The 26,713-nt window shown below is 35.5% G+C and overlaps 1 protein-coding gene across 1 annotated transcript; it reads left to right on the top strand.

Moving 5' to 3' along the window:
• The first annotated feature begins 10,110 nt into the window (after positions 1–10,110).
• Positions 10,111–26,299, top strand: LOC113228896 (hemicentin-1-like). The gene is made up of 27 exons (XM_026462333.1): positions 10,111–10,343; positions 11,772–12,007; positions 12,851–12,976; positions 14,257–14,346; positions 14,684–14,803; positions 14,931–15,096; positions 15,192–15,376; positions 15,817–15,898; positions 16,585–16,718; positions 17,603–17,771; positions 17,852–18,127; positions 18,485–18,557; positions 18,736–18,932; positions 19,459–19,528; positions 19,742–19,938; positions 20,267–20,336; positions 21,126–21,322; positions 21,661–21,730; positions 21,979–22,175; positions 23,152–23,292; positions 23,618–23,749; positions 23,843–23,958; positions 24,045–24,284; positions 24,587–24,722; positions 24,810–25,456; positions 25,712–25,858; positions 25,967–26,299. The coding sequence occupies exons 1-27, from the start codon at positions 10,133–10,135 to the stop codon at positions 26,153–26,155; spliced, it is 4,614 nt and encodes a 1,537-aa protein (XP_026318118.1). The 5' UTR covers positions 10,111–10,132; the 3' UTR covers positions 26,156–26,299.
• The last annotated feature ends 414 nt before the right edge of the window (positions 26,300–26,713 follow it).

Here is a 26,713-nt window from a genome sequence, read left to right as displayed (position 1 = left end):
CAGGTTATAGAAATATTTGTATGGCCTACATTTATTTCTCTCGTGAGTTTGGCTGTAATTTGTATTTGTTTATGCGTATGGCACCCGCGACAAAGGATTTTCTTTGGTTTCCTTAGTGCCATGCTATAAGTGTGTGCATTATTATTATTGTTATAGGTATATATTAGTATGAATCTCCAGCAGTACGCTGCACCGCCCACAAACTGAACCGAACACTCAGAAACGTTGATAAATTTAATTTGTAGCAGTAGTAAAATAAGTAAAGTCTATGTAGAATACATACCGGACCTAGGAAGCCACTCTTTTATATCTTGCGAATTACGTGTTAAAAAACCAAAGTGCCTACCAAGATGGATAACGTACCGACCTATTAAACATATTGAATGAAATGACTTCAATAAAGAGATAGAAGCGGTAGATTGGGATTCCCTTGCTTCTAATAATATTAATGCTGCAGTGGCAGCAATGAACGACTGCGTCTTAATTTTTTTTTATTTACACGCACCGACAAGAGCAGTTTATATTAAAAAACAAAGCTATCCCTGGATTACAGACACAGTAAAGCTAATGATGAAACTTAGGGATGATGCTCATGCCAAGTACTATAAAACAAACCTAGAGTCTCATAAAACGTAAAATAAGGAATTAAAATCCATTGTAAATGTCGCTTTACGTAATGAAAAATCTGCTGTCTTTGAATATAAATTGAATAAAAATTTTGGTACTCCCGTACACTTTGGAAAAATATAAAGCATAATGTAATTGATTTCAATAAAAAACATGTAGATCTCCCATCTTCTTCATCTCACCTTGTGTGACCTCAATCTAGTGAATAGCCATTTTCTGTCCTTGCCCGGTAATGATTGCGTTCCCATCGCTGAATTGACATTTTATTAATCCCATCGTTTCAGCTCTGCAGTGTTCACTTTAAAACCAGTTGATGAATCTTCTATACTTGAAATTATCAGTAAAATATCTACCAATGCCAAGGTGTTGATGGTGTTGAGATGGTGATGGTGATGAGATGATCTTACTTACTCTGCCGTATACAATAGGACTTGTAACCAGCATTATCAACCAATCTATAGGCACTAGTGTTTTTCCTGATACCTGGAAGAAAGCCATAGTTAAAGCTATACCTAAAGTTAATGATCCAGCTGAATTTAAAGAACTCCGTCCCATTAGCATCTTGCTCTACATGTCGAAAATCGCTGAAAAAGTTGTAGACAAACAAATAGTAGAGTTCCTCGAAGCCAATAATATACTTCCTGTAAAACTGTCTGGCTTTAGAGCTGGCCATAGCACGGCAACTGCGCTGATGGACATTGTCGACGATATTTTGGCAGCACAAGATGTAGGCGAGGGTACCATCCTCGTTCTCCTTGATTTTTCTCATGCTTTTGACACCATTAATACTAACCTCCCCGTCTCCAAACTAGCATACTACGGCTTCGACAGTACTGCTTTAAAATGGTTTACTAGTTACCTGGGTGGTCGTTCACAGATAGTTGAAGTTTGCCGCGACGATGGTACGAGAAGTGTTTCGAATCCTTCTCCTGTTAACAGGGGATTTCCACAAGTGTCGATCCTTGGGCCGATCCTTTTTATCCTGTACAGCGCAGATGTCTGTCACTCCATAGAAAACTGTGGCTACCATTTATATGCCGACGATCTCCAGCTATATGTTTCTTTTAAGCCTAATCACACCACTACGGCTGTTAATAAACTCAATGCAGATTTGGAGCGAATACGCAATTGGGCTGACCGTAATAGTTCGGATAATGATCTAAGATTTGAAAAACATGTCACGGATATAGTGAGTAGCTATTTTTATAAACTGAGGATTTTATACCGTATCCGTCAATATCTTAGTGTAGATGTGCGGATCCATCTGTGTGAGTCTCTAATTTTGTCAAAGCTTAATTACGCCGACACTGTAATTGGCGACCATTTGCTGGCTAGGACTAAGACCCTTACTGTTTCGTGATTCCTCCTCGTTGCCATATTACGCCCTATCTCAATCGTGGTCTCGTCGTGCACTTCATTTTAGTTGCCTTCTTTTTGGAATAATTACAACACAAAATCCTTCATATCTTTTTGACAAACTAAATTTTTCCCTACGCCACATACGAACGGCTTCTCATTTAATTTGCCCCTGATACAACACTTTGGCGTTTCGTATTCGGCGTTGTCTTTTAAAAAAACTATAAAATCTTTTTACTAGACTTGCAAAAAAAGATATAGGATAATATTGAATATTATGTCTGCATATACATGTGTATGTGTGTGCGTGTAAATGTATGTATCTATGAAGATATTTAGTAGCAGTAGAGCTCCTTGTGAAAGAGTTCGTTCAGGGAAGTACTGCCGCCTTACTTATTTCTGCCGCTAAGCAGTAATGTCAGCATTACTGTGTTCTGGTTTTGAAGGGTAAGCGTGCTGGTGAAATTACAGGCCTGTCAACTTACTTATATGTTGTGTTATGCTCTGAGCAGCACTGCAACTATCCATAACAGTTGCAGTGCTGCTCAGATATTTAAATCACAAAGATCTGAGGGGCACTGTCACTGCGCAGGTCACTCTTGATAAGTCTCTTATATCTGTGATTTCACCAAATGACCGGTCAAGAGTGCTAGAAAGAAAGACGCCAGAAGATTAGATGGACGAAAGAGTAACCGGAAAAACCTGGAAGCAAATACCTTTAGATTGAAAAGAGTGACCTGCAAGTGAGAAGGCCTATATCCAGCTGTTATACGCTGAAGAAAACGCAGAATTCAGTACTCACCGTTAATTATTTGTGTTATTAAAATGTTATTATTTTAGTAGGAGTCGAGCTCCTCGCGAAAGAGACGTCCAGGAATGTACTGCCGCCTTATCTATTTCCGCCGCCAAGCAGTAATGTCAGAAATTACAGGCACATGGGGATTCTTCACTTATGTCTCAGGGTAACAGGCGCTGCGGCAGTGCTCCTCAGATCTTTGCATTTGAAGCTCTGAATGGTACTGCATGGGCAAGCGAGTAGCAGCTTACCACCCAGGCACACGAGTTGCCCGTCCCGTCACTTAATATTATAAAAAAAACTAAATATGACTGTTTAAGATAACATTTATTATCATTTTTTCTCACGATGTTTTCGTTCACCGAAAAGCTCATAGCAAATTTTAAATTAAATGTCGAATCATAAATTTCGAGGAACTCGAAGTGCGAGGCTGGTTTCGAACTCACGACTTCTGCTTGAGAGTCGGTAGATTAAACCATTGGGCTGCCACGGCTTTTTTAGGTAATATTTATATATTACTCTATAGATACCTGACGAGACAGAAGTATAAAAAATAACTTTTTATTCGTTAAAGAGAAGTAAGAAAATTACGATATGATCGGTTTTTATAGTACCTAGCCGATGACTTAATTTATCTATACGAAAAAAAACTTACTAATTCGCGCGATATTTGTCAAGTAAAAGATTAGTATCTTCATCATAAACAGGTTATTTATCTTTGTTGTAGATTAAACCGGTATCGCAGAGAATCCATGATCAAACGTGGACTTGGTTGTGACGATGAGACCTCCTTCCATTCATCCGTCTTCATCCATTCCGTCTTTTTATCACCTTTTCTCTGGTTCCTGACCATATGTTTTCAAATTTTGAATCGTTCTTTAATTCCGTTGCCAGTCATTCTCGCTTTGTTGCCGTTCCGTCGTCACTCTCTGATTAATCACTCAATCGCAATGCTGCTCGTCTAATTTTGATGCTTTTACCAGTTCCCAACCTAAATCATGAGTCAATTTTAATACCAATCTAACATAGTAATATTGTATAACTAGGCCCTTTCGGGCTAAATCTGTCTCACGTTTTAAGTACTTAAGAAGGGAGTGTTTTGTAGCGTTGTACCTGTTTTTTATACCCTTTTCTTGTTACAGCCTTCCTTTTTCTTTCGACTTTACTTATGAATTAAATTATGCGGACCGGAGTATTCTATTTTATTGTCTGATCCTGGTCACGGCACATAGCGGCTTACAACCTCTTCAAGGTTCTACCAAAAATGGTCACTGAAGTAATGTAACCCTGAGACGGCGAGTTTGTTACTTGAATCACCGGCAATTATGGTAAAACTTTTTGAGCATCAATAGAAATTAGGTCATAATTTCCAGAATAACTATGTTTTGTACGTAGTTTTAATAAATAAAATTTGTTGACACGCATTGTTGCTTTAAGTCAATTTGAATATTAACTTGGTTTTCCCTGCCTTTGTTTGTTAAGTTATTTAAAAGGTTGATAGTTAATTATTTTTAATAAGGACATGATGTGTTATTAATAAACAATAAAAAAATAACAATACCAATGGGTTATTCGTAAAATTTGCATAAATATACTTATCTACAAGTATTAAAACAAAATAATGACTCGTATATAAACATCTTTTACAAACTATTATTAATGCTTTATAACTATCATTAGTTAACAGGTGTCTGACCACGGAATTACTTCTTTTTATTTGCCGTATGCAAAAACACATCCGAGTTAAAAAAAAACAATTACGTGTAGAAGTCTATAGGACAACATCTGACACAAAATTACACTAACCACTGGATCGCGCTGCCCCCAATTACTGACGATGGAACGCCACTATGTACCACAATTGATACGAGAAGCTATTCATAACTAACGTAATCCACATTTTTTCAACATCCAGAGTTTATCAGTGAAACGAGACCTACAACCCCCCAACGACTTCAATCTATAGACAAGAACATTCACAGCAATATCAGTAGTGATAGTGTTTTGTTTTGGTGCTGATTTTTCTCAAAGAGTATCACTACCGTAGTACCGTGGACAGATGTGACAGCCTATACCTATTGGGATTAGCTAGGCAGGCAGTTAATATTGAGTGTTTACCAATGATATTTATCCATATTTGGGGAATTAACGTAAAGCCCCTGGCAAAGTCGTTATTAGTTGCACAATACATTTCATTTTGTTTTGACCCAGGGGCCTTCAGCTTACTATTTATAATTATTAGATTACTAAAAAGAAAAACAAATTAAGTAAAAAAAAAATACAGTCAAGTTGTTAAAAAGCTTCATAGATGCGTTATTGTACGAAGCTTCTCTGAAGATCGGACTGAGGCATAGATATAGAAAAAAAAGGGAGATTTGGTATGGGGGCGTAGTTCGTGTCGCCTCGATATGATCAAAATGATCGTATCGAGGCGACCCCCTCCCCTCCCCTTTTTTTCTAAATCTATGGACTGAGAATGAACATATCCAAGACGAAAATGACTAATCACCCTAAAAACGTACCTAACATAATTGTAGGCAATGGCACTGTACAGGTTGTCAGCGATTACATACATCTTGGACATCGTTTATCCTTTGATCAAGAAGCTCAGGTTAAAGAGACCGAAAGGCGTATTGGTTTAGGGTGAGCAGCTTTTGGTAAGCTAGAGGACGTCAAAGTCGAAACTCCTAGAGTGCCTGAAGACCAAGGTCTACAATCAATGTGTTTTACCCTTACCAATCCTCACCTATAATGCGGAAGCATATACGCTCACTATGCAAAACATGCACAAAATTAAAGTGGCACAAAGAGCGATGGAGCGTTCTATGCTGGGCATTTCTCTCGTGGATCGTGTACCAAATGTAAAAAGGAAATATGACGTAAAACGAAAATCAATGACGTGGGTAATCGCATCATGAGGTTAAAGTGGAGGTTCCCGCACACATTTGGCTAGACTAGAAGATGGACGATTGACCAAAGCAGTCACGAAATGGTGGCCAAGAGGAGTAAAAAGGCCAGTGGGGTCTGCCCAGCCCGATAATCTGACGATATCGTCAGTTTTGCGGGAACGCGCTGGATGCGAATGGCGCAGGATCGAAAATATTGGCGAAATAAAGAAGAGGCCTAGCGGTGCGTTGATTTTGGCTGACCATGTTGATGATGATGTTGAAAATATTTATGTTATGTTATGTATTTTACCCTGCGGAAAGGCAACGATCTTTAGAATATGCAACCAAGATATATACAATATGGTAACCTTGTACCGGGTTCGATTCCCTAGTTTTATTTTCCCTATGAGGTTAGAAAATCAAACAAAGAATTACGGTAATTTAAAATAATTATAATAAAAAAAAACGGTACATGTATTTATCACGGGTCGTGGTATCGTGCCGAAAGACTTTAGGTTTTCCGCTTCCGAGTATGGTACTCCCCTGTATATTTGCGGCGTAGAAGAAGGGCCGTAGGACGAGCAGAAATTGGTAGCCGTTCAGCGGATGTTGTTTCGTCCTAGTCCGGACGTAGTCAATCTATGAGCCCGGAGGAAGCTCAGCAAGGTAGCAACTGCCACCCTGAAGGTAATTCAATTTGAAGGTGATTCACTCCGCAGGTGATTCACTCCGAGGGTAATTCACTCCGAAGGTAATTCACTCCGAAGGTAATTCCTGTAACGGACAACCAACTGGTACTAATAGTCCTTTTGCCTCCGTTCTGAAAGTTCAGTGACGGCAAAAGAGAATTAGAGGAGCACCTACGTAATAGCAATTGCCGGTGGCACGACCAGAACGGAGTTGCAGTTTAAATTGTGAAAAAATAGATAAAATAAAGAATTTAGGTAGTAAGGCTGAAGGCCGAGATGTTTGCTTATTGTTAGAAAAGAATAAAAACTAAATAAGCCAAAGAAAACAACGTCTGGTGAAAAAATTAAACTTGTTTGTACAATTAAATTTGTTCCTTAATTTTTGTAATTTTGATGATGTAATCTTCAAAATTTCTCAAACCGTATGGTATTATGGTTCAAATTTACGTTGTACATATATATATAAACGTAGAAAGAGCTGCAATAACTACATAGTACAATTTGGTACAATACAAAACAAGAAAATTAACAAATAAAAACATTACAAGTGTTTTGTGTGTCATTCAACTTACCCTAAAGCGGGAACTTTCACTTTCACAACTGTTTGTTTGTTGAAGAAATATTTGTGTTCAATTTTTATTACTTTTAAATTTAAAAAAGATTTATAACAATAATAATTTCACATCGTTGTAACGTTCCGTTACAACCTTAATAACTGTTATAATCATATTATACATACTCTGTTACTGTCATGGACGTATTATACAATCGTTACTGTGTAGTCAGAACACTCTGTTGCTTATTAATTTATGGTTTATGTTTTGTCTTGTTTTACCACGCGTCATAACATGCTTGCAATGGAGATGCATCAACTATTATGCACAAATGAATAAAAAACCACAATATACTTCCCGAATCAATGTGAATAATTTAAAACTTTAAATTGATGGTCACATAATTAGTCAAATAGCAAAATGTGAGCAACTTACTGATGTAAATTAATTTTCATTGAGGACTGCATCTGCGTCCGCCATCTTGAATGCGTGACAACCAACTAAATGATGTGCAGCGTCTTCACCGCACATCAGTTAACACAGCGTGTCCATACACACGCTGTGTTGCCGTATTTTTAATTTTTTTTATAACATCAAGTAAGCTACACGCCTGTCCATAAAAATCTTAGGGGCACTACCACTGCGCCCGTCATCCTGAGACATAAGTTGACAAGCTCAATGTGCCAGTAATTTCACCAGCAGCATTACTGTTTTCTGGTTTTGAAGGGTAAGGGCCCTTCAAAACCAGAAAACAGTAATGCTGACATTACTGCTTGGCGGCAGAAATAGGTAAGCTGGCAGTACTCCCTTGGCCGAACTCTTTCATATGGAGCTCTACTGCTACTAAATCTAGTAAGCTAGTATATAGATATCGTTGACAACCCCTATAAGCGGTGTTATTTATATCTTATTTAATTTCAGTTTTATTGTCAAGGTCAGCGTAATTGACATTTTTCAAATAAAAAAAATTAAGTGCCAATATCTCGAAAGGTCCTAAAATGCAAATGCGTTATTTATGATGAGGGCAGTATTTAAATCACGTGCCGACCACTTAATCGTGAAGACGGGTTTTAATCTATCCAGTGCATTGACCTACCAATACAGTGTGGTTTATCGTAATGTCGTAAGAAATCGAGATAAAGGTGCGACAGCGAAACAGGATAGATAGATATTATGTATTCCTACGTTTGTTCTTAAAGTTGTTATATGACCATGGAGCGAATAACTGTTCAGAAATATCGGGAAAATAAAAAGAAGTCATACCATGGTAAGAAGCCAGTAACTTGTTCCTTTGGTATAATAAAGCCATATGTGACTGTATGTCAACAGTGCATTTGTCACATGCAAGTCGTAAAAATTATACGAACTACGTGAAACAAGTGACGTATATATTGTCTCCTGTTTAAGTATAAAAAAGTTATCTACTAATTTGTTCGTAGACTTCTCAAATCTCTCCGTAAGTGTCATTTAGAGAACGAATGACCACGAAACTTATAAAATCTTTTTACCAAACAACAAGTTCTCATTTAGTGAATTGCTAAATTCTTATTATTAACAATAAAATTTCTTAAATCAATCTATATTGATATATTGAATATAAATTCTGCCCTTGGAACGAAAAAGGGTACAACTAACATTTTTAACAAATTTGAGTTATATTCGAGATCACGAAATAAATGCCAATCGATTTTTTTGTAGAAATATATCTCAATAATTGTTGAATATACAGTAAGCTCAAAGGACATACTGACTTCAATAATCAGATTTTATACTATAAAAAGTAATATTTGACGTTTAATATGTTAAAAACACTAATATCAAAGGATTTTACTTAGTAATGTACAGAATGATGTAATTCAATTACAATATAACAACACAAAAAAGGCACAACTTAATACAAATGTGCGCTCTAGTTCTATTCATGAGTCATATTAAGTCACATTAAAATTAGTTATATATACCCTTTATATGCAGTTATAATTTTTTACTAAGTCTAAAGAGAAAATTAAGGTATTTTTAAAAAGGCAGATTAAAAACAAGGAAAGTTTCTATATAAAACATGCGGTATGTATTTATAACATAAATAAACTACGTAATATGAAATGTACATTTAACTATTTTATTTATCAGATGAACCTAAAAACTATTTAAACACATTTATCTGTAGTTTGTCTTTTTGAAGACATTAAATTTTAAATAGTCATGTAGTTGTTGTCGATAGTTTTTTCGATAGAGTGTGAAAGAAGATAAAGTTCTGCCAAAAATTACTTAATAGCAAAAATGTTACGACGTTGTATTGATTAATAATTTCATTATTGCCTTCTTCATTCTTGTTTTAACAGTCAGCCTACTAGTATCGAGATCAATTTTTATTCATATACATTTTCATCCATATTGAATTAGAATGAAAAACTTTAAAATATCTTCTCTAGCTCCTCTTAGCATTTTTCATAAATGTAGCTCTAAATAATAATAATAACGCACACACTCAACATAGCCCCGCACTAGGGAGATCCTGTGTCGTGGGTGCTATGGAGACACACATAGACAATCACGAGTGAGTGAGTTTGGGTGTTATACCCAAACTCACGAGAGAAATTAATGTATATACGCCATACGAATATTTCCCGCCGGCCCGGGAATTGAACCTGGGACATCCGCGTGGCAGTCAATAGTAACCGTTTGGCCACAGAGGCAGTTTAAATACAGTGTATGTATGTACATACTTACGAAAATTGACAATTCAAATTAACTTGTGCTCAGTTATTGGATAAATAATCGGCCGAGGATGATTAAAATGAAACAAGTTCGACTAATTCAAAGTACTAAGTCCTTAAGCGTGACCAATATTCAGTCGATAGTCGATAGAATATTAATCGACTGCAATCACTAGCTGCTCTCAAGCGGCCAACATTTTTGTACATTGAACTGTCATTTTAATCCGCCTTAAAAAAAAGACAGACTATACGAATTTAGAATTTGTTGCTTCTGCCTTTATTTCTCCCTAAGGTGGAATAATTCTAAGAGTACAACAACCCATTGCTACTTTTAAGAGTTAGTTGGATTTTAGAAAAAAAAATTACTGTCGGAGATGCGTTTGCAACGAGAAAAATAGAAGTAACGTAAACACACTTTAAACATAGTTATTGGGAGGAAAATAAACCGCAAGTATAAAAGGATAGCGGTTGGGTATAGCGGTCAGTCTCCTATGTAGAATCAAAGATGATACTCCGTGTCGTTTGCATACTGGCGCTAGTGGCTTTAGCCACTTGCGTCAATCGCGGAAGTCTAACATTCGTCATCGATGATACTTTATCAATGGGACCTACTATAAGAGAAGTGAAAACAGCCTCATTGAAAATTATGGACATCGTGTTCAGTAAGCCTACCACGCCCATAGAAGACATTGTTCTAGTGACGTTCAACGATCCAAGTAAGTAGTTTTAGTTATTATTGCTTTCGTTTTGTTAGCTAACATTGAACCCGCAAGGGTGTGTTGGCACTTGATGATAGAAATTGAAGTCGAAATAAGCAAATAGGTTTAGAGATGGTTTACAGGCTAGTAACGAGTTGTTAGGTTTACGCGATTGCGACACATTTTAAACATTTTTTGGAATCTAAATAATATTTTTGCATATAGACCAACGTTTTTGGGCTTTTTACAGTCGTGGCTATGGAACTTGTAAAGAGTCTAAAAGTATACTTTGTTTTGAAAAAACAAATAAAAGGCTGTGGCGCCAGTGACCGACAAGCACAACTGATTTTTTAGTTTATTTAGAGGAAAATTTTCTATTATTGTAACACATTTGTTATTATCGAGTTCTTAGGTTTTCGCGATTTTTTCACGTAGGAAATTAAACTATTTTTGCGAATCTAAATCGCGTGTATTTGATTTTTCAAATAAACCTTTTTATTTTATTTTTTATTTTTATTTGAATTTATTTTTACTAATTTTTAACCTCCAAATAAAAAGGAGGAGGTTCTCATGTCGATAGAATTTTTTTTATATATGTATGTTACGCTATAACTTTTATGAACCGATTTTGATGATTCTTTTTTGTTGGACAGAGGATACCTCAGTATTGGTCCCTTTTAAATTTTATCAAACAAAGTCAGCCGTGACCATGGGGCCTGTAACAGGCCCGAAACGTTGGTTTGTTTGAAAAACGAGAAATACTCGATTTAAATCCGGAAAAATAGTTTAATTTCCTACGTTTATTATTGGTGAGTGTCGATTACTTGCTGGTTAGATAATTCGTGGATTTCGCGGATTCGTGTTCATTACTAGAGATTTACAGAAATTCTAGTTTAGGTTTTTTTAATAAAAGCTTTTTTATGAAACATACTACAGCATAATCTTTCTTACGAATTACATCTGTCAAGCAAAGTAATCACTATTGATATAAGTTCAAAAAAGTTATTTCAAATCTAAAGACACATTTCCTTTAAAATGTCGATCATAAAAATCGTATCATATTTAATTTAGTGGTTAGTGTTGGTATGTATATTATGTACTAATTTACCAACAACAAATAAATACTGGCCGTGCTTAAAGTGCTTCAATTATTATCTGATTAGGGCATTCTACCAATTAAAATTATAATTAAGCTGACACTGGCCCAAGCCTAGTGGCCGCCATTAAGGAAATAGTAATAATAACAACGGTTAGAGAGTACTGTTCTTCACGATTTAACCATTCTCTAGGTTCACGGAGCCAAATAATTTACTTCAATTTTTATTAATATGGATCACTGTGTTAACACAACGACTGAATGTATAAAGTATTTAATACATATTGATTTATGAATTGATCATGTCAAGTGAAATAAAAAAATATGTGTATTCTATTCATCTTTTTCAGCATTTGAGTTGAGAGTAAAAACCAGAGATAAACAAGAGCTAGAGAAAGCTCTCAATGCGATCCACGTTCACAATGTCAACAACAGATGGTGTCCCGAGTACTCTTTATCGGGTTTGGAGCTTGGACTATTGAACGGTCTTAACAATTCCTTTGTGTTCCTATTTACCGACGCTGCAGCTTGTGATGAACACAAATGGAAATCTGTCATAAATACTGCTCAGGAGTTGCAAACTCAGGTACTAACACATACATTATAACTCAAAGTCAAAGTCGAAGTCAAATAATAATATATTCCATAAAATTTTTACACTTAAAAACGTCATTTTGAAGCTACTGCTCGTTTACCTCCCTGAGAAGAACGAGCAAGAAACTCTAGGGATTGCTCTTTTCAAATAAACTTAAATGCTATGGAATAACACTTTGAATCATAATTGTGTGCAATCAAGACTCATGTTATATGTATAAGGTTTAAACGAAGTGAATTAACACGACCAAATTAAGGACGCCCTAAGGAAGGGCGAAGTCAATAACACCCTTGATCTACGAGCACGTATGAAAGGATTGATGAAGTGAAAGATGTTTGTCAGGATCGTAGAATAGAATGATTAAGTACTACGACGGAAAAAGGGAGTCAAGTGTACTGTTGCAACTACGCTGTGCTTTGGTTGGTTAAAGCCAAGCTATGGTGGAGTCAGAATGGAGTAGATAACGCACTGACCTTGGGTTGTTCCTTCGATAGTTGGCGTTAGTCGCTGGTATTAATGCGTCTGTTAATTCTGGTCTCTCACAGACTGATGATGTACTAAGTTGATTTTCTGTGTTGCCGTTAGACAACTGCTATGGTGGTTTTGCGTCAACGTGACCTTTCGCTAGCACGGAGTGTTTGCAACAGACCGTATTATGAATTCTCATTTGATTATAAGATAAATAAATTAAAACGAATATCCAAGTGCTTTCGCTAGGAAAGGGCATTGCAACGAATACCTACGCTAGAATGCTAGGGCACGGGTGTCATAAATCTGTTAGTGGTAATTCAGGTATAAATAAGTATTGTAATAAAGATTGTAATGGTGTTTTAGGTGAACTTCATAATAACACCTTCGCATTGCAACACTCAGATCACCGACAACTACGTGTACCACAAAATTGCAGCTCAAACAAATGGGCAAATATTTCATCTAAAAAGTACAACTGAAATCCAAGATGTACGTATTATACTCTGCTTAACAAAGTCCAGGGAACAAGGTTATTATGATATTTTTTTCAAAGTTAACAAACTGTACCCTTACATTTTGTACGTCGAAAGAAGCGTTATGTAGTATTCATTTTAATGATAAAATAATAAAATGGTTATTAAGGAAAACAATCAAAACTTAATATTTAAATTTTGTAACAAAATAAAAAAAAAATGTTAAAAAGCTATTAAATAAGTTTTTTAATAGTCAGTTGGATCTCCCAAGGCCTTAGCGAAGGTTCCACGTCGGCGTGGCATATTATACAATGAAGTTGTCAATTGTCACCTTGGAATAAGACACCATACTCTGAAAAATGTGAAAAAAAGCTCATCTTCTTTCCTCTAGCGTGCCCATAACCGACAACTTACGCTTGGTTACGAGCTTACAGTGGATGCAATGCAATATCACACTGATTGCGCCCAGATTCCAACATACCTATAACAGTCCTAAGCATCTCTTCCCGAGATAAATTATGATATGATATGACGCTTAAAATCACAAAAATTAACGAAAGCAACGTTTTTATGTGTGTTTTCAATTATTTACCACAAGAAAAACAAACATACAGTAATCATAAACTCTCAAAAAAACCTGTGCGCTATACCAATGTAAGGTTTTCCCCACATTTTCCATCCTAATTTCTAAATGCTTTTACTTTTTTGCTTCATTTTAAATTTCGAACCACAATTTAAAATTTCAGTGGCCATTACTTCTTCTAACAAAATATTGAAGAAGTTACTATAATTGGCTTGTTCTCTGGATTTTGTTAAGGTATTTTTTAAATCTACATACTGAACGAAAAAGTCACCCATAACGATCAACTGCTAAAGTCATATTTTAAGTTTTTTTTTCAGATTGGTTTCTTATTGGTGGTTTACTGAACCTTTGCACCTTTAATACACTGATCCCATAGGTACGAGCATGTTAAGCTTATGAGCTTAACATGCTCATATAATATGAGATGGCGATTCGATGATTGACAATTCAGATGTCAACTGTTTAAATCCTTATGGCGGCATGTATTATGATTTTAACTTCTAAGTTACGTATATTTGTGAAGCTGTAGTAACAAATGCCAAGGAAAACATCGTGATGAAATCGCATATTGAAAACGATACATGCATGAAGTCTCCAACCCGCTATGGTTCTGTTCTTAAAAGAGACTCGTGGTCAGCTATGGGACGTGTGATAATGATAATGAAAAAGGAAAACAAAATATGATGTAATAAACAGACTTATGCGTTTTTCAGTTGTTCAAATACGTGGACACTGTTATAGCTGGCGAAAGAACAGTAATTGTTGCCCAAGTAATTCCTGCATACACGCATGTTGATATACCAGTAAGTCCGAATTTATATATGAAATAATATCTTGTAAAGTTTTTGTACAATACTAAAAGAGAAAGACGAAAATATATTAGTAGATACCTTCTCGAAACTTAGGAAAAATGAAAAGTGATTTAAAGAAGACTGATTCGATTAAAAATATTTACCGTGATATTGCCGACGATAGATTTGCGATTGGTTGCATAGCCGCTGAAATGAACACATCTACTTCATCTTGACATTAACCTTTTGTGCCTGTGGTTTACGTGTAATACGTAAAAATTTACCATTTGGCCGGGAGCAGAGAAGACCGAAATCACTATCGGACTTTAGAAAAATCCTATAATTGCAGTTTACTGTCGATGAGCAAACGGAATACGTGGTGGTGTCCGCATCAGGAAAAGATGTCAAATTGGACGTAACAGGACCTATTAAACATTATGAACATTTGACATGGGTCAAGAATACTAAGGTAAGCAATGTTAGGTACCAAATACTGCGCATATTCCACCTGCGCTTCTATGATAAAGTGGCTGTTTTAATAAGATACATTGACATCTATGCAATGTCCAGTAATAAATAGCTTCTTTTTTTAATAGATGATGAAACTAAATTATCCGGAACCAGGCAACTACACCGCAAAAGTGTTTGGCAGTTCATCCACATCGGTCATGGTGTTCGGTCGCACTGATTTCACATTCGAGCACGGCTTCTCTACGGTGCCAGCATCGTCACTCAGTTCCTCAGACAAACAACCCATCGATGGTAAACCTGCAATAATTATTCTACTCATTGCTAAATACTTGTGAGACTTATTCCACGTTGAGGAATTAATGTAAGTTTAAAAAATTACTCTTCAGATTCAACGTATTATCTGCTTATATCCGTAACGGACCCGCTACATTCGGTTAAAATAAACAATGTGATATTACGATCTATGGATGGACGAGATCTCAAAATGTTACCTTTAAAGAAGGTTACAGTTGATTTCTATACAACAGATCAATTTAAAATACCTAGTCGTACTGATTTGCTCGATATTGTGGTAAGTTGTACAATACTTCAATATACTCTTATTTTCTGTGTATCGCTTTAATAGAAAATCATTTCCTTTCTGGTGCGTGATGGTGAATACATCACACTTGAAGCTCTTTCGACAGTTACAAGGACTTTCAATAATATACAAATAAGTTTTAAGGACATTGAGAATCCCGGCATTAGAAACATTTTAATCACATGTCGTATACGATATGTGGTTAAAACTACTACTACTAGTACATCAAATTTTCACGATAGACAAAAAACACAAATTCACCTCGAAATTTTACAAGGATACCGCTGTATTCAATAGGTACTTTACATATGCCAATGATTCTGAAATAAAGCCAGTGGCCCTACCGCTCGACCAAAGCAAAATGAACCGCATTCATTCGCACGGAAAGAAATTGAATTCTGAGGTAGTATAATAAAATTATGAATTTTTAGGTCACAGGCGTAGGTATTAAAACACATCGGCCGATTCGAAGAAAAAGTAAAACTCCAGTTGTTGTAAGGAAACAAGATATTAGTAAGTACATACATTATTATATTTATCTATTGCTAAGAACCTACTAAAATTTTGAATCTTGAAAGAGACTGCAAAAGGAAGGGAAGGTAGTAATCATCAACCTATTAAAGGACTATCCACACATCCGGGCCGTGCCCGGGACGTGGACGGGGCGTGTTAGTTTGTATGAACTGCGAGCCCGTCCCGGCCCGGCCCGGACACGGACATGTGTGAACGATTTCATACAAAATATACACAACGATATGTTTTTGAGCCCCTGACAGAGCACGGTCCATCCACGTCCCGGCCACGGCCCGGATATGTGTGGATAGACCTTAACAGGGTCGACTGCTGGACACGGGTCTCCTCTCAGGCAAAAGTTTAGGCCATGGTCCGCAACGCTGGCCGAATATGGCTTGGGGACTTCACATGTTTTCCGAGAGTTGTGAAACTTCTTCGACGTGCAGGTGTCATCACGATGTTCTCCTTTACCGAAAAGCTCATGGTAGGTGCGAATCGAATTTGAAACTACGGCCTCTGCTTGAGAGGCGGTAAAAAAAAGGTGAAACCGTTAGGCCACCACGGCTTTTAAGGGAATGATAGTAAAGTCCTAAAAATTATTTATGATGTAATTTCCTCCGAAAACATGGAGCTCCACAAATCTTTTAATGAATAGTTAGTTTCACTTTATAATTTTGTAATTACAGAACCAAGAATAACATTAGACAAAACAACGGTGTCCATTGATTACAACAGTGAGGTTGTCATAGTTTGCAACGTCAAAGCGCACCCAAAACCTACTATAAAATGGTTTACGGAATCACACACGCCTATGATAACGGTAAGCTATATTAAAATCACTTCAAAACTCTCAGTTCATGTAGAAAAGGCACATTGACAGTTTTGACTTTGACCAACATAAATGAAACTCGAACCATTGGTATAATAAAGCCACATCTGCAAAATAACAGCTTTTCAGGAGAGAGGTAAAAAAAAGATCAAAAGAAGTAGAATTTTTTTATGCTTATTCGAGATATCTTAACGCGAGTCTACATTTTAGGAAGTGAGGAATGGGGGGCCGCCCAAAAATTAATATGAATAAAATCACAGATCCGACATCTACAAGCGCCCGATGGCGACTGTCGGGGCAGCGAGGGCGCCACGGCGTGTCGTTAAAGCGCTGGGCAATTTTCAAATTTTGGGATAAAACTACAGGGCTTCAGTTGCAAGCCAAAATTTTGCTGATTCTCTTTAGTACTTAAGGAGAAATATCTCCACACAAAAATTATGTGCCAACTTCATGACTTAGATATTTTATTCTTAAATAATTAGTTTTAGACTTTTATTTTAGCCTGTCTTCAGGATTTTATATGAACGCGTAAAGTAAATCCTATCGTGTAACACATTCTTTAGGCAATATCTTTAGGTGCGTCGTATATGTTAGCCCTTTAGTAAGACCGTTATTTAATAGTAAATACCTAAACTATTTGATATAGCAAAACAGTTTTCCGCTTCTCCTCCTTAAATAAATCCTTAACTAAATTCCTTAATTAAACTCGTCTTAAATAGTTGAGTTGCAAAATTTCACATATATACATCATTTTGTTTCATGCACTTCGTATTTTATTTTATTTGTATGATTACATGTGGCTTTATTATATATATCAAGGGTACGAATTAATAATTACAAGTTTGCATCTAATTATTTAATGACGGTTATTCCAGAAAGAATGGGCAAATCCTCCATATGATTACGGAAGCCGGGTGACACTATCTAATGTGAAGAAATCACAACGAGTGAGGTGCACAGTGGAGAATAAGTTTGGAACGACTTCTCAAGATTCTAATGTTATAGTCAAATCTCCTTTTATTGTACACGACGAACCTTTGGATCGTAAGTGGAGCAGTCTCCAATAAACGAAATTCCAGTATTTACGGAACGGTTTATTTAAAAACTTATGTTTCTCTTTTCAGAAACCAAGCACATACATTACGGAAAATCAGGTACAATTCACTGCAACATTAAGTCAAATTTTAACATGCAAATAAATTGGTTTAGAGCAACCCGAAGTAACAAGTTAGAACTTATTGAAAATTCACCGAAGTTCTCAATATCAAAAGATGAAACTGAGCTAACAATTAAAAATATGAGTGAAAACACTGAAGGAAAATATGTTTGTGAAGCATTTATAATTGGAGACGACAGTACTAAACACGTATTATCAAGAAAAGTTCATATTCAGAAAGCCGGTAATTATATTTATAGTTGTCCTTGAATGTTTGTTACTTATTGTTATTGAATTAAGATTCTGTAGTTCTTGTTAACGTTTTAATATAAATACATTATCACTTTCTTCAGTCGTGTTCTTAGATTTTTGAAAATAATTTATTTGTTCTATAATAATAATATATATATTTAACAAATCAATAGTTCAGGTCCTTCACTGGTTACATAGTTAGCCGTGACCACAGGATTTGTAGAGACCGAAATGTTAGTTATGTTAGAAAAATAATAAATATGCTCGGTTTTAGATCCGTAAAAAATTTAACAATTTTTTTTTTTCAATATTACGCACTTTAAAGCGGGAAATATAATATTTTTTTCAGCACCTGCAATAAATGTGGATAAAGATCTTATAGTAGTACCTGAAAATATTCCAGAACTACGCATCAAGTGCAAGTAAGTGAATCTATTTGTAACAGTATTTTACAAATTCCTTCTATACCCTCCCTACCATTCAAATGTTGGCAATTATTGTTCGGTATCTATGCAATTACATAAAATAACTTATTGTACTTGAATATGGTTCGCTTCTAATAAAAATTATACTTTATAATTATACCCATAATGTTTTCAGTATTTTAGATGGATACCCACGACCAACTGTCTCTTGGTTGTTCAGAAGTGGTTCAAAAGACTTCCGTCATATACCTGGAGAGTCAAGCACCGAATTGATACTTAAAAACATCGATCTTGAAAAAGCTGGAAACTACACATGTATAGTCAAGAATGAAATCAAAAGCGTATCGCGATCTATAAACGTTGTAGTTGAAGGTATTGCTTCCAAATTAAAACCTCTTTGTTCTCTCTTTTGGAAATCTAACGTAAATGTTCTTTCTAAAACATTACAGCGAATATACGTTTCCTTTTCGTTACATTTTATATTAACATCCAAGCACACGTGTTGAAATCAAACAAAATGCTCATTAAAATTTACTTCATTATCACGTGAATGTCGAGGACGTTCAGTTCCTAGGTAGCAGGCTTCTCACTAGAAAAAAATATTCGTCAAAAATTATTAGAACGCAGGATATAGATAAATTAGATATTACAGAATAAATAACAAAAGATATTAACAACAAATACACGCATTGGAACCTTTATTAAGGGTTATATTGAAAACTTTAAATCCAAGTATAATAGTGTTGAAAGTCTTCTTTGATTTTTTACTGTTTAGTACATTGTAAAAGAAAGTAAGATATCACAGACTTCTTCGGACGAGTTATATATCTTTCTATTGTTATTAAGCAAATATTTGTTTGCTTTATATTGTAACACATCACTTGTGACTTTGTTTCAGTAAAACCTGTCATAGAAAAAGGGAATGACGTGACAGTGAAAGAAAATGCGTCTGCGACTTTGGGTTGCAGGTGAGGTTATTGTATGAAATTATGACCTAGATATTTAATTATTTTTTTTTCAGTTATACGATGCACATTGTGATAGAAGGATGTGGACATAATACCTTTGTATATTTTTCTTTCTTTCTGACCTAGACTCTGTTATGTACATGCTGGCATCAAGTGCATTGGCTTTTAAGTAGTTAATATCATTTGAGCTCATACTTTGGTTTTGTCTTTTAGGATTATGAAGAGTTATCCAAAAGCGTTGATGTCATGGGAATTCAAGAAGGCAGGTTCAGAAACTTTCATAAAACGACCAGAAATCGGTGAACATATCACAATTCAGAAAGCAAGCCTTCATGATGCGGGCAACTACAAGTGCATTGCTGACAACGGCATCGGAAAAGCTGAACAAGTCATTGAACTGTTCGTTGAAGGTACGAAAGTTACGTCATTTAAACATCCAGCGCCCAAGCTGCATACCGTTAGGCCGAGATCGTCAGATTGCAGAAAATAGACAGATTAGATGTTACAGAATAAACAACAAAAGATATTAACAACGCGCGCACACACACACACACACATTGTAACCTTTATTAATGTTTACGTTAAAAACTTTAGATCCAAGTATAATAATGTTGAAAGTTTTATTTTTTAGGGAAAGTAAGATATTCATACTTCTTCGGACGAGTTTAATATCTTTATATTGTAATTAGGTATGCAAATATTTTTTGTTTTAACACATCACCTATGGCTTTGTTTCAGTAAAACCTGTCATAGAAAAAGGGAATGATGTGACAGTGAAAGAACATGCGTCCGCGACTTTGAGTTGCAGGTGAGATTATTCTATGAAATCATAGCCTGGATATTTAATTAATTTTTATTCAGTTACACGATGTATATACAAATTTTGCAGGCTGCTTTCACATCACATTTCCTTCATATACACACACTGGCTTTTACCTATTCTTAAAGTAATGCATACAAACCTAGAATAATAACGCATAGAAACCTAGTCCGCACACGCTAAGTGAGGCAAATTGAAGAGCTCCCAATGGGCCTACACGAGGGGGCGGGCCTTCAATGCTCAAGGTCAACTTGCACCGCGAACAGCTCCAGAATTTTAGCTAAAAATGACGAAATGTGCGGTAAATGAGTGTAAAAATACGTCAGACAAACATAAAATAGATACTACTTATACTACACTTTTGAGGGAAATGTTATTCTATGGCATCGTTATTTGTATATTTGTGTGCGTGCCGACGTGCGTAGATACAAGTTGCTTACGCCTACATGAATTTGGTTTTTGCCTCACTCGTGACAGTTCGTTTGATATGAAACTATCATTCTATAAAGTGTTAATTTGTATGCTTAGAATAATAATGTATAGACGTTATTATTCTAAGCATACAAATTAACACTCTTGATAAGAAATGTAAAATAAATGTAAACTTTTGACATCTCCTGAACTACCACTCGTTAAAAGATACGAGTTTGAGAAAGTGTGGTATCGATATTTTTCTTTCTTTCTGACTAGACACTGTTTCATACATGCTGTCATCAAGTCCATTGACTTTTAAGTACTTACTATTATTAGAGGTCATACTTTACTTTTGTCTTTTAGGATTATGAAGAGTTATCCAAAAGCGTCGATGTCATGGGAATTCAAGAAGGCAGGTTCAGAAATTTTCATAAAACTACCAGAAATCGGTGAACATATTACAATTCAGAAAGCAAGCCTTCATGATGCGGGCAACTACAAGTGCATTGCTGACAACGGCATCGGAAAAGCTGAACAAGTCATTGAACTATTAGTTGAAGGTATGAAAGTTAGGTTATTTAAACATCCAGTGCCCAATTTGCACACAGTTAGGTCGCGATCGTCAGAACGCAGGAAATAGATAGATTATATATTACAAAATAAGTAACAAAAGACATTAACAACACACACATTGTAACCTTTATTAATGTTTACATTGAAAACTTTAAAGCCAAGTATAACGGTGTCGAAACTTTTGTTTGATTTTTTACTGTTTAATAGATTGTAATACAAAGTATGATCTTACATACTTTTTTGGACGAGTTTAATATCTTTTTATTGCTATTAAGCAAATATTTGTTTGCTTTATATTGTAACACACCACCTAACTTTGTTACAGTAAAACCTGTCGTTGAAAAAGGGAATGATGTAACAGTGAAAGAAAAAGCATCCGCGACTTTAAGTTGCAGGTGAGGTTATTTATTATATGAATTTATATTATATTTATTATTTATTATATGAAATCATGACCTAGATATTAAATTCATTTTTATTCAGTTACACGATGCACAGTGTGATAAACGGAGATGGACATAATAATTTTGTAATATTTCTCTTTCATCCTGACTAAAGTCTGTTACATACATGCTGGCATCAAGTCCATTGGCTTTGAAGTAGTTACTATCATTTGAACTCATACTTTACTTTTGTCTTCTAGGATTATGAAAAGTTATCCAAAATCGTTGATGTCCTGGGAATTCAAGAAGGCAGGTTCAGAAACTTTCATAAAACGACCAGAAATCGGTGAACATATTACAATTCAGAAAGCAAGCCTTCATGATGCGGGCAACTACAAGTGCATTGCTGACAACGGCATCGGAAAAGCTGAACAAGTCATTGAACTATTCGTTGAAGGTATGAAAGTTAGGTTATTTAAACATTATAGAATACGTATACATATATGTACACATACGTATACGAACCACGCATATACTTGTACAAGTACAGTATTGACCATAACGACCTACAATGGCACATGAACATTGAACAGTCAACAGCATATTAAAGCGGTTACACACGGCGATTTAGCACCTATACAAACGCGATGCAGTCTTTAACGGTCTACCTATAAACACGCGCGCGATCTTAAGCGATGCAAGCGCGCGCCTGCATTGCAATCGCAATCGCCCACAAATCACAAGTGTAGCAATACAATCGCATTTTTCAAGAACACGCGTTTGCATCGCTGCTAAAAGTCACCGTGTGTAACCACTCTTGTATTTGTGATGATGCCGATCTCTTTCATCGTCATTCCACCTTTTTATCATCCTCTTTTCTGGTTTTTGGCCACTTATTTTTAAAATTTTGAGTCGCTCTCTCTTCCATTTTCCTTCACTATTCTTACATTTGTTCTATCTGTCGTCACTTCCATCAAAATTCTTAAAACGAGAGCATGTTGCACATAATTTACAAATCACCTTTATTTCCTTACCGTTAAACTACACGTCGATTATTTAAAAAAATATATTGTTATATAGGCCCTCTTTGGGGCGAGTATTGTATATTATTTAGTTTTATGGGGAGTGCTTGATAATAATTGTACCTTTATTATGTCATTTGATTATTGCTACAGCCTTTCTTTTCCACTTTTATCATCTCTTTCAATAAATCTTGTAGACCGAGCCTTCTGCATTCTCATTTCTCTAAGGCTAGGCCACAGATTTTACATTTTACATTTATATTGAATAACTTACGACAAGAACGTGCCAAAACGCCCAGCATGCATTGACCCTGCTCTTTAAACATAATAAATACATAATGTCGAATTTCAATTTCGATACTTTGAAGTTCATTAATGCGTTGTGTCAAGTGATCGTCTGTTTTTGTTTAGCACCACCGAAAATACATAAAGATAAGCCAGTGCAAACTGCTGTTGAAGGTGACGCTGCTCTCAAAATGCTATGTAATGTTACGGGGTATCCGAAACCTAGCATTGTCTGGACTAGAGGCGGAAATACGATCAAGCCTGATGGTAAATAGTTGCTAAATGCTATATAAAAAGTGTAAAAATATTTCGAGAGGTTTGGGGCAAAACACAATAAGAGTATGAAATTCACGTAATTCTTTTCATGCTTTTTTTCTATGGTGGAATCCAATAAACAGATTTATGAGTGTAACACATAAATGATTTATTTACAAAACATGTAACTCATTTCGCAAAAATTCATATTATTAATGAGTTTTGCCTCGGACCTCTCGATTTTTCGACCTTTGTCCTTTTTTCGCTAGCCGTGGTTGCACATAAAATATGGTCATAAGATTTTTTTGCCTTCAACATTATCCTTTTCTAATTTAAGGTGAAAAATATATTATTGTTGATGGGAACCTCATTATTAAGAATCCATTAAAAAGTGATAACGACTACTATACTTGCGTAGCTACAAATAAATTCGGAACAGATCGCATTACAGTTGAAACATACATAACACGTAAGTACTAAATAGTGTATTGGTTTAATACTAATGTAATATCTCAAACTTGCGAAACTCTACAGTTTAATTTAAATATCATCTTCATTTTAGCAATTATTGAATTTGATGAAGATCGTGGTGATGAAAAATACATATACATTCTAAAAGGAGATTCAAAACAACTTGAATGTGGCAACAATACACAGGAAAGAATCTTTTGGTATAAGGTAGAATTTTGTTCTTATTTGTGAACATAACTGTATGGCATAAAGCTATACTTAAATGGTTTAATATCTACTTAATCTTTAAACAGGAAAATATCCCCGTAAATGAATCAAGAACATTTACAATAAAGGACGCAACTTTCTATGATGATGGTAATTATACTTGCCGTGTAAGTACTCTGGATAACGTTACAGCCCAAACTTACGTAGTGGACGTGGGCTATCCTCCTGTATTTCTGGATAAAGTAAGCACTAAAATAAATTGGGATGGAGACTATCAACAGCTACGATGTGAAGTAAGAATGAAACCAGAAGTGAGAACAGTAAAGGTAAATGTCATTTTTTATATTGTGTTTCATTATTGTTATCAACTGGCTCCGTGGCTGAACCGAAGAGGTCCCAGGTTCGATTCCCGGGCCGGGAGAAATGTTTGTATGGCCTACATTTATTTCTCTCGTGAGTTTGGGTGTAATTTGTGGTTATCTATGTGTGTATCCATAGTACCCACGACACAGGATTTACCTTGTCTGTGCGTTATTATTATTATTATTATTAGCTGCACTGTATTTTGTAGTTGTATGTTGCAGCATTTAATATACGATTAAAATTTAACGGAAGCCTTATTTTTTAGGTTAAGTGGACATATAACGGAGAAGCCTTAAAAACAATGTCACAAGTCCAGGATATTATCGGATGGGGCAACTACACGTGTAAAATCTCCAACAAACACGGCGAAGTGCAAAAAAGTTTCTCCGTTTATTCCAGTGGTACGTCAGATCATTATATCTTGAAAATATTTTACATTAGCGATGCAATACATCGATGGATATGCATAATGAACAATTTTATTTCAGATTGTTTATTAAGAAGAGATTCACCAAACGAAAATATGCCTGTTATATTCGATAAGGATTCGATGTGGCCCGAATTTGACGCTGTGCGAAACTATTTTATATTACACACCAATTACGAAATGAAGTTATCTTGTAACAGTCAAGCTGAACGACAAAACAATTTTAAGAACTTCCCTGGACAACATGAAATTGTAGCATTCTGCGACCGTGAAGATAAGTTTACTGTAGGAGATAAAACCTACAAGTTTGATGACCTTGTCTGCGAATATCCAGTGCTACCTACTTTTCAATCTACGGGTGACAAATGCTTACAAAAGAACACAGAGTTGATTAAAGTTGGTTTCGGAAATGATAATTTTGTTGAAGCGTATGAAGTATGTTATGATAGAATCAATGAGAATGCGCTGTACACACGCACAGATATGTCGACGCCAATTAATTTGCCTGCGTTAACAGATCGTACTTGGAAAAAATATACTTTGGCTGCTGATGATGGATATTACAACTGTACAGGAGATGCGACCTGTTGTTTTGCTAGGGCTCAGTTATTAAATGCTCAAGACGTCAAGTACGGGCCACCTCAAGCAGCAACTGATTATATTCGACTGAATTCTGTTCCTCTTTGGCGTGCATGTGGTCCTGACCAGGTAAAATGATTATTTGTTTGTAAAGTAAAAGGTATTTTATTTTTCTTAGTGACGCAAGCAGAAGTTTTTGCTTTTCTTAGCATTGCATAATCAGCAACATGCTCTACTTTATTTACAATTTTATTTTAATTTTACCGTAAGTGAAAATTTGCAGTTAAATTAAAGTTATAGATGTAAAGGACGGTTTGCTACAATGGCGTATGATGACACCTATACGCATATATTATTAATGTTAAATTTCTTGTCTTTTTGTAGTTAACCTGGGATGCAGTAGAAAAGACAGTACGTGAGATTTTGTTAGAGCTTAATACCATAAGAGTATGGACAGGAGCCAGTGAATACACAGCGAGAGTCGGTGAAAAGTCACCCAATATACAGGATAAGCCACGATATTTGTGGAAGGTAAATTTGGTCATGATTCCTATTGAATCTTATTGAAACATTTTACGTTTGTTGAACAACCGTAGACTTTAGCTAAATGAACTAAAAATAATATTTCCTTATAAACAGGTTCTCAAGTCAGAGGAGCTGGCGCTGGTCATCGTTTACATAAACGACGCTTTTGCGACGTCGAGTGACGTACGCTGTAAGGGAACATGCCCCGCAGACGTGCCTTCCAGCACCTATACTTACTGCTGCGAACTTCATGAATTCTCCAAAGCGTTTGGTATTCCGGAAAGCGTTTTTAATCAAAACTGAAACTTGTTCAGTCTTCTTTATTATATTTAAACATTATTACTTCCAAATGTAAACGCGCTAACAAAAAGCGTAGAGCAATATCGATTATTCATAATGTGGTGGAGAAATTTATTATTTCATTTGCATTACTATTGCTAATTATACCAAATTACAAAATATTGTTTGTTTTATTAAATATAAACTCATTATATTTCAAAGTTTCGCATAACACCTACAATGTTGATACATCAACTGCAATCATTACCAAAATAAGTGCAATATGATATAGTTCCCAAAAGATTTTCTTTCTTGTTTCTTGGTTTTTCACAAATTGGGTTTCAGTGACTTGAAAAAAAAAGCTACTGTAACGCTTTTTCCAGCTTTGTTTTTAAATCCAGGCAAAATAAGAAAGATGTGACTCAAATCGCCGACGTTGCTGCTCTCACACAAATCGTTAATGGACTATAAAGATTTGATTCTCGAAACAATAAACACTAAACTTTGACAATGGCAAAATATGCAACGTAGATGGCATAGAAAAATAAATTGCTATGTAAGATTTGAAAATAACAATGTTGC

This window comes from Hyposmocoma kahamanoa, unplaced genomic scaffold, assembly GCF_003589595.1.
Source record: "Hyposmocoma kahamanoa isolate Upper Pololo Valley unplaced genomic scaffold, ASM358959v1 262, whole genome shotgun sequence".
Lineage (NCBI taxonomy): Eukaryota > Metazoa > Arthropoda > Insecta > Lepidoptera > Cosmopterigidae > Hyposmocoma > Hyposmocoma kahamanoa.
Note: the sequence above shows the minus strand (reverse complement) of the source record. Positions and strands in the feature narration are given on the sequence as shown.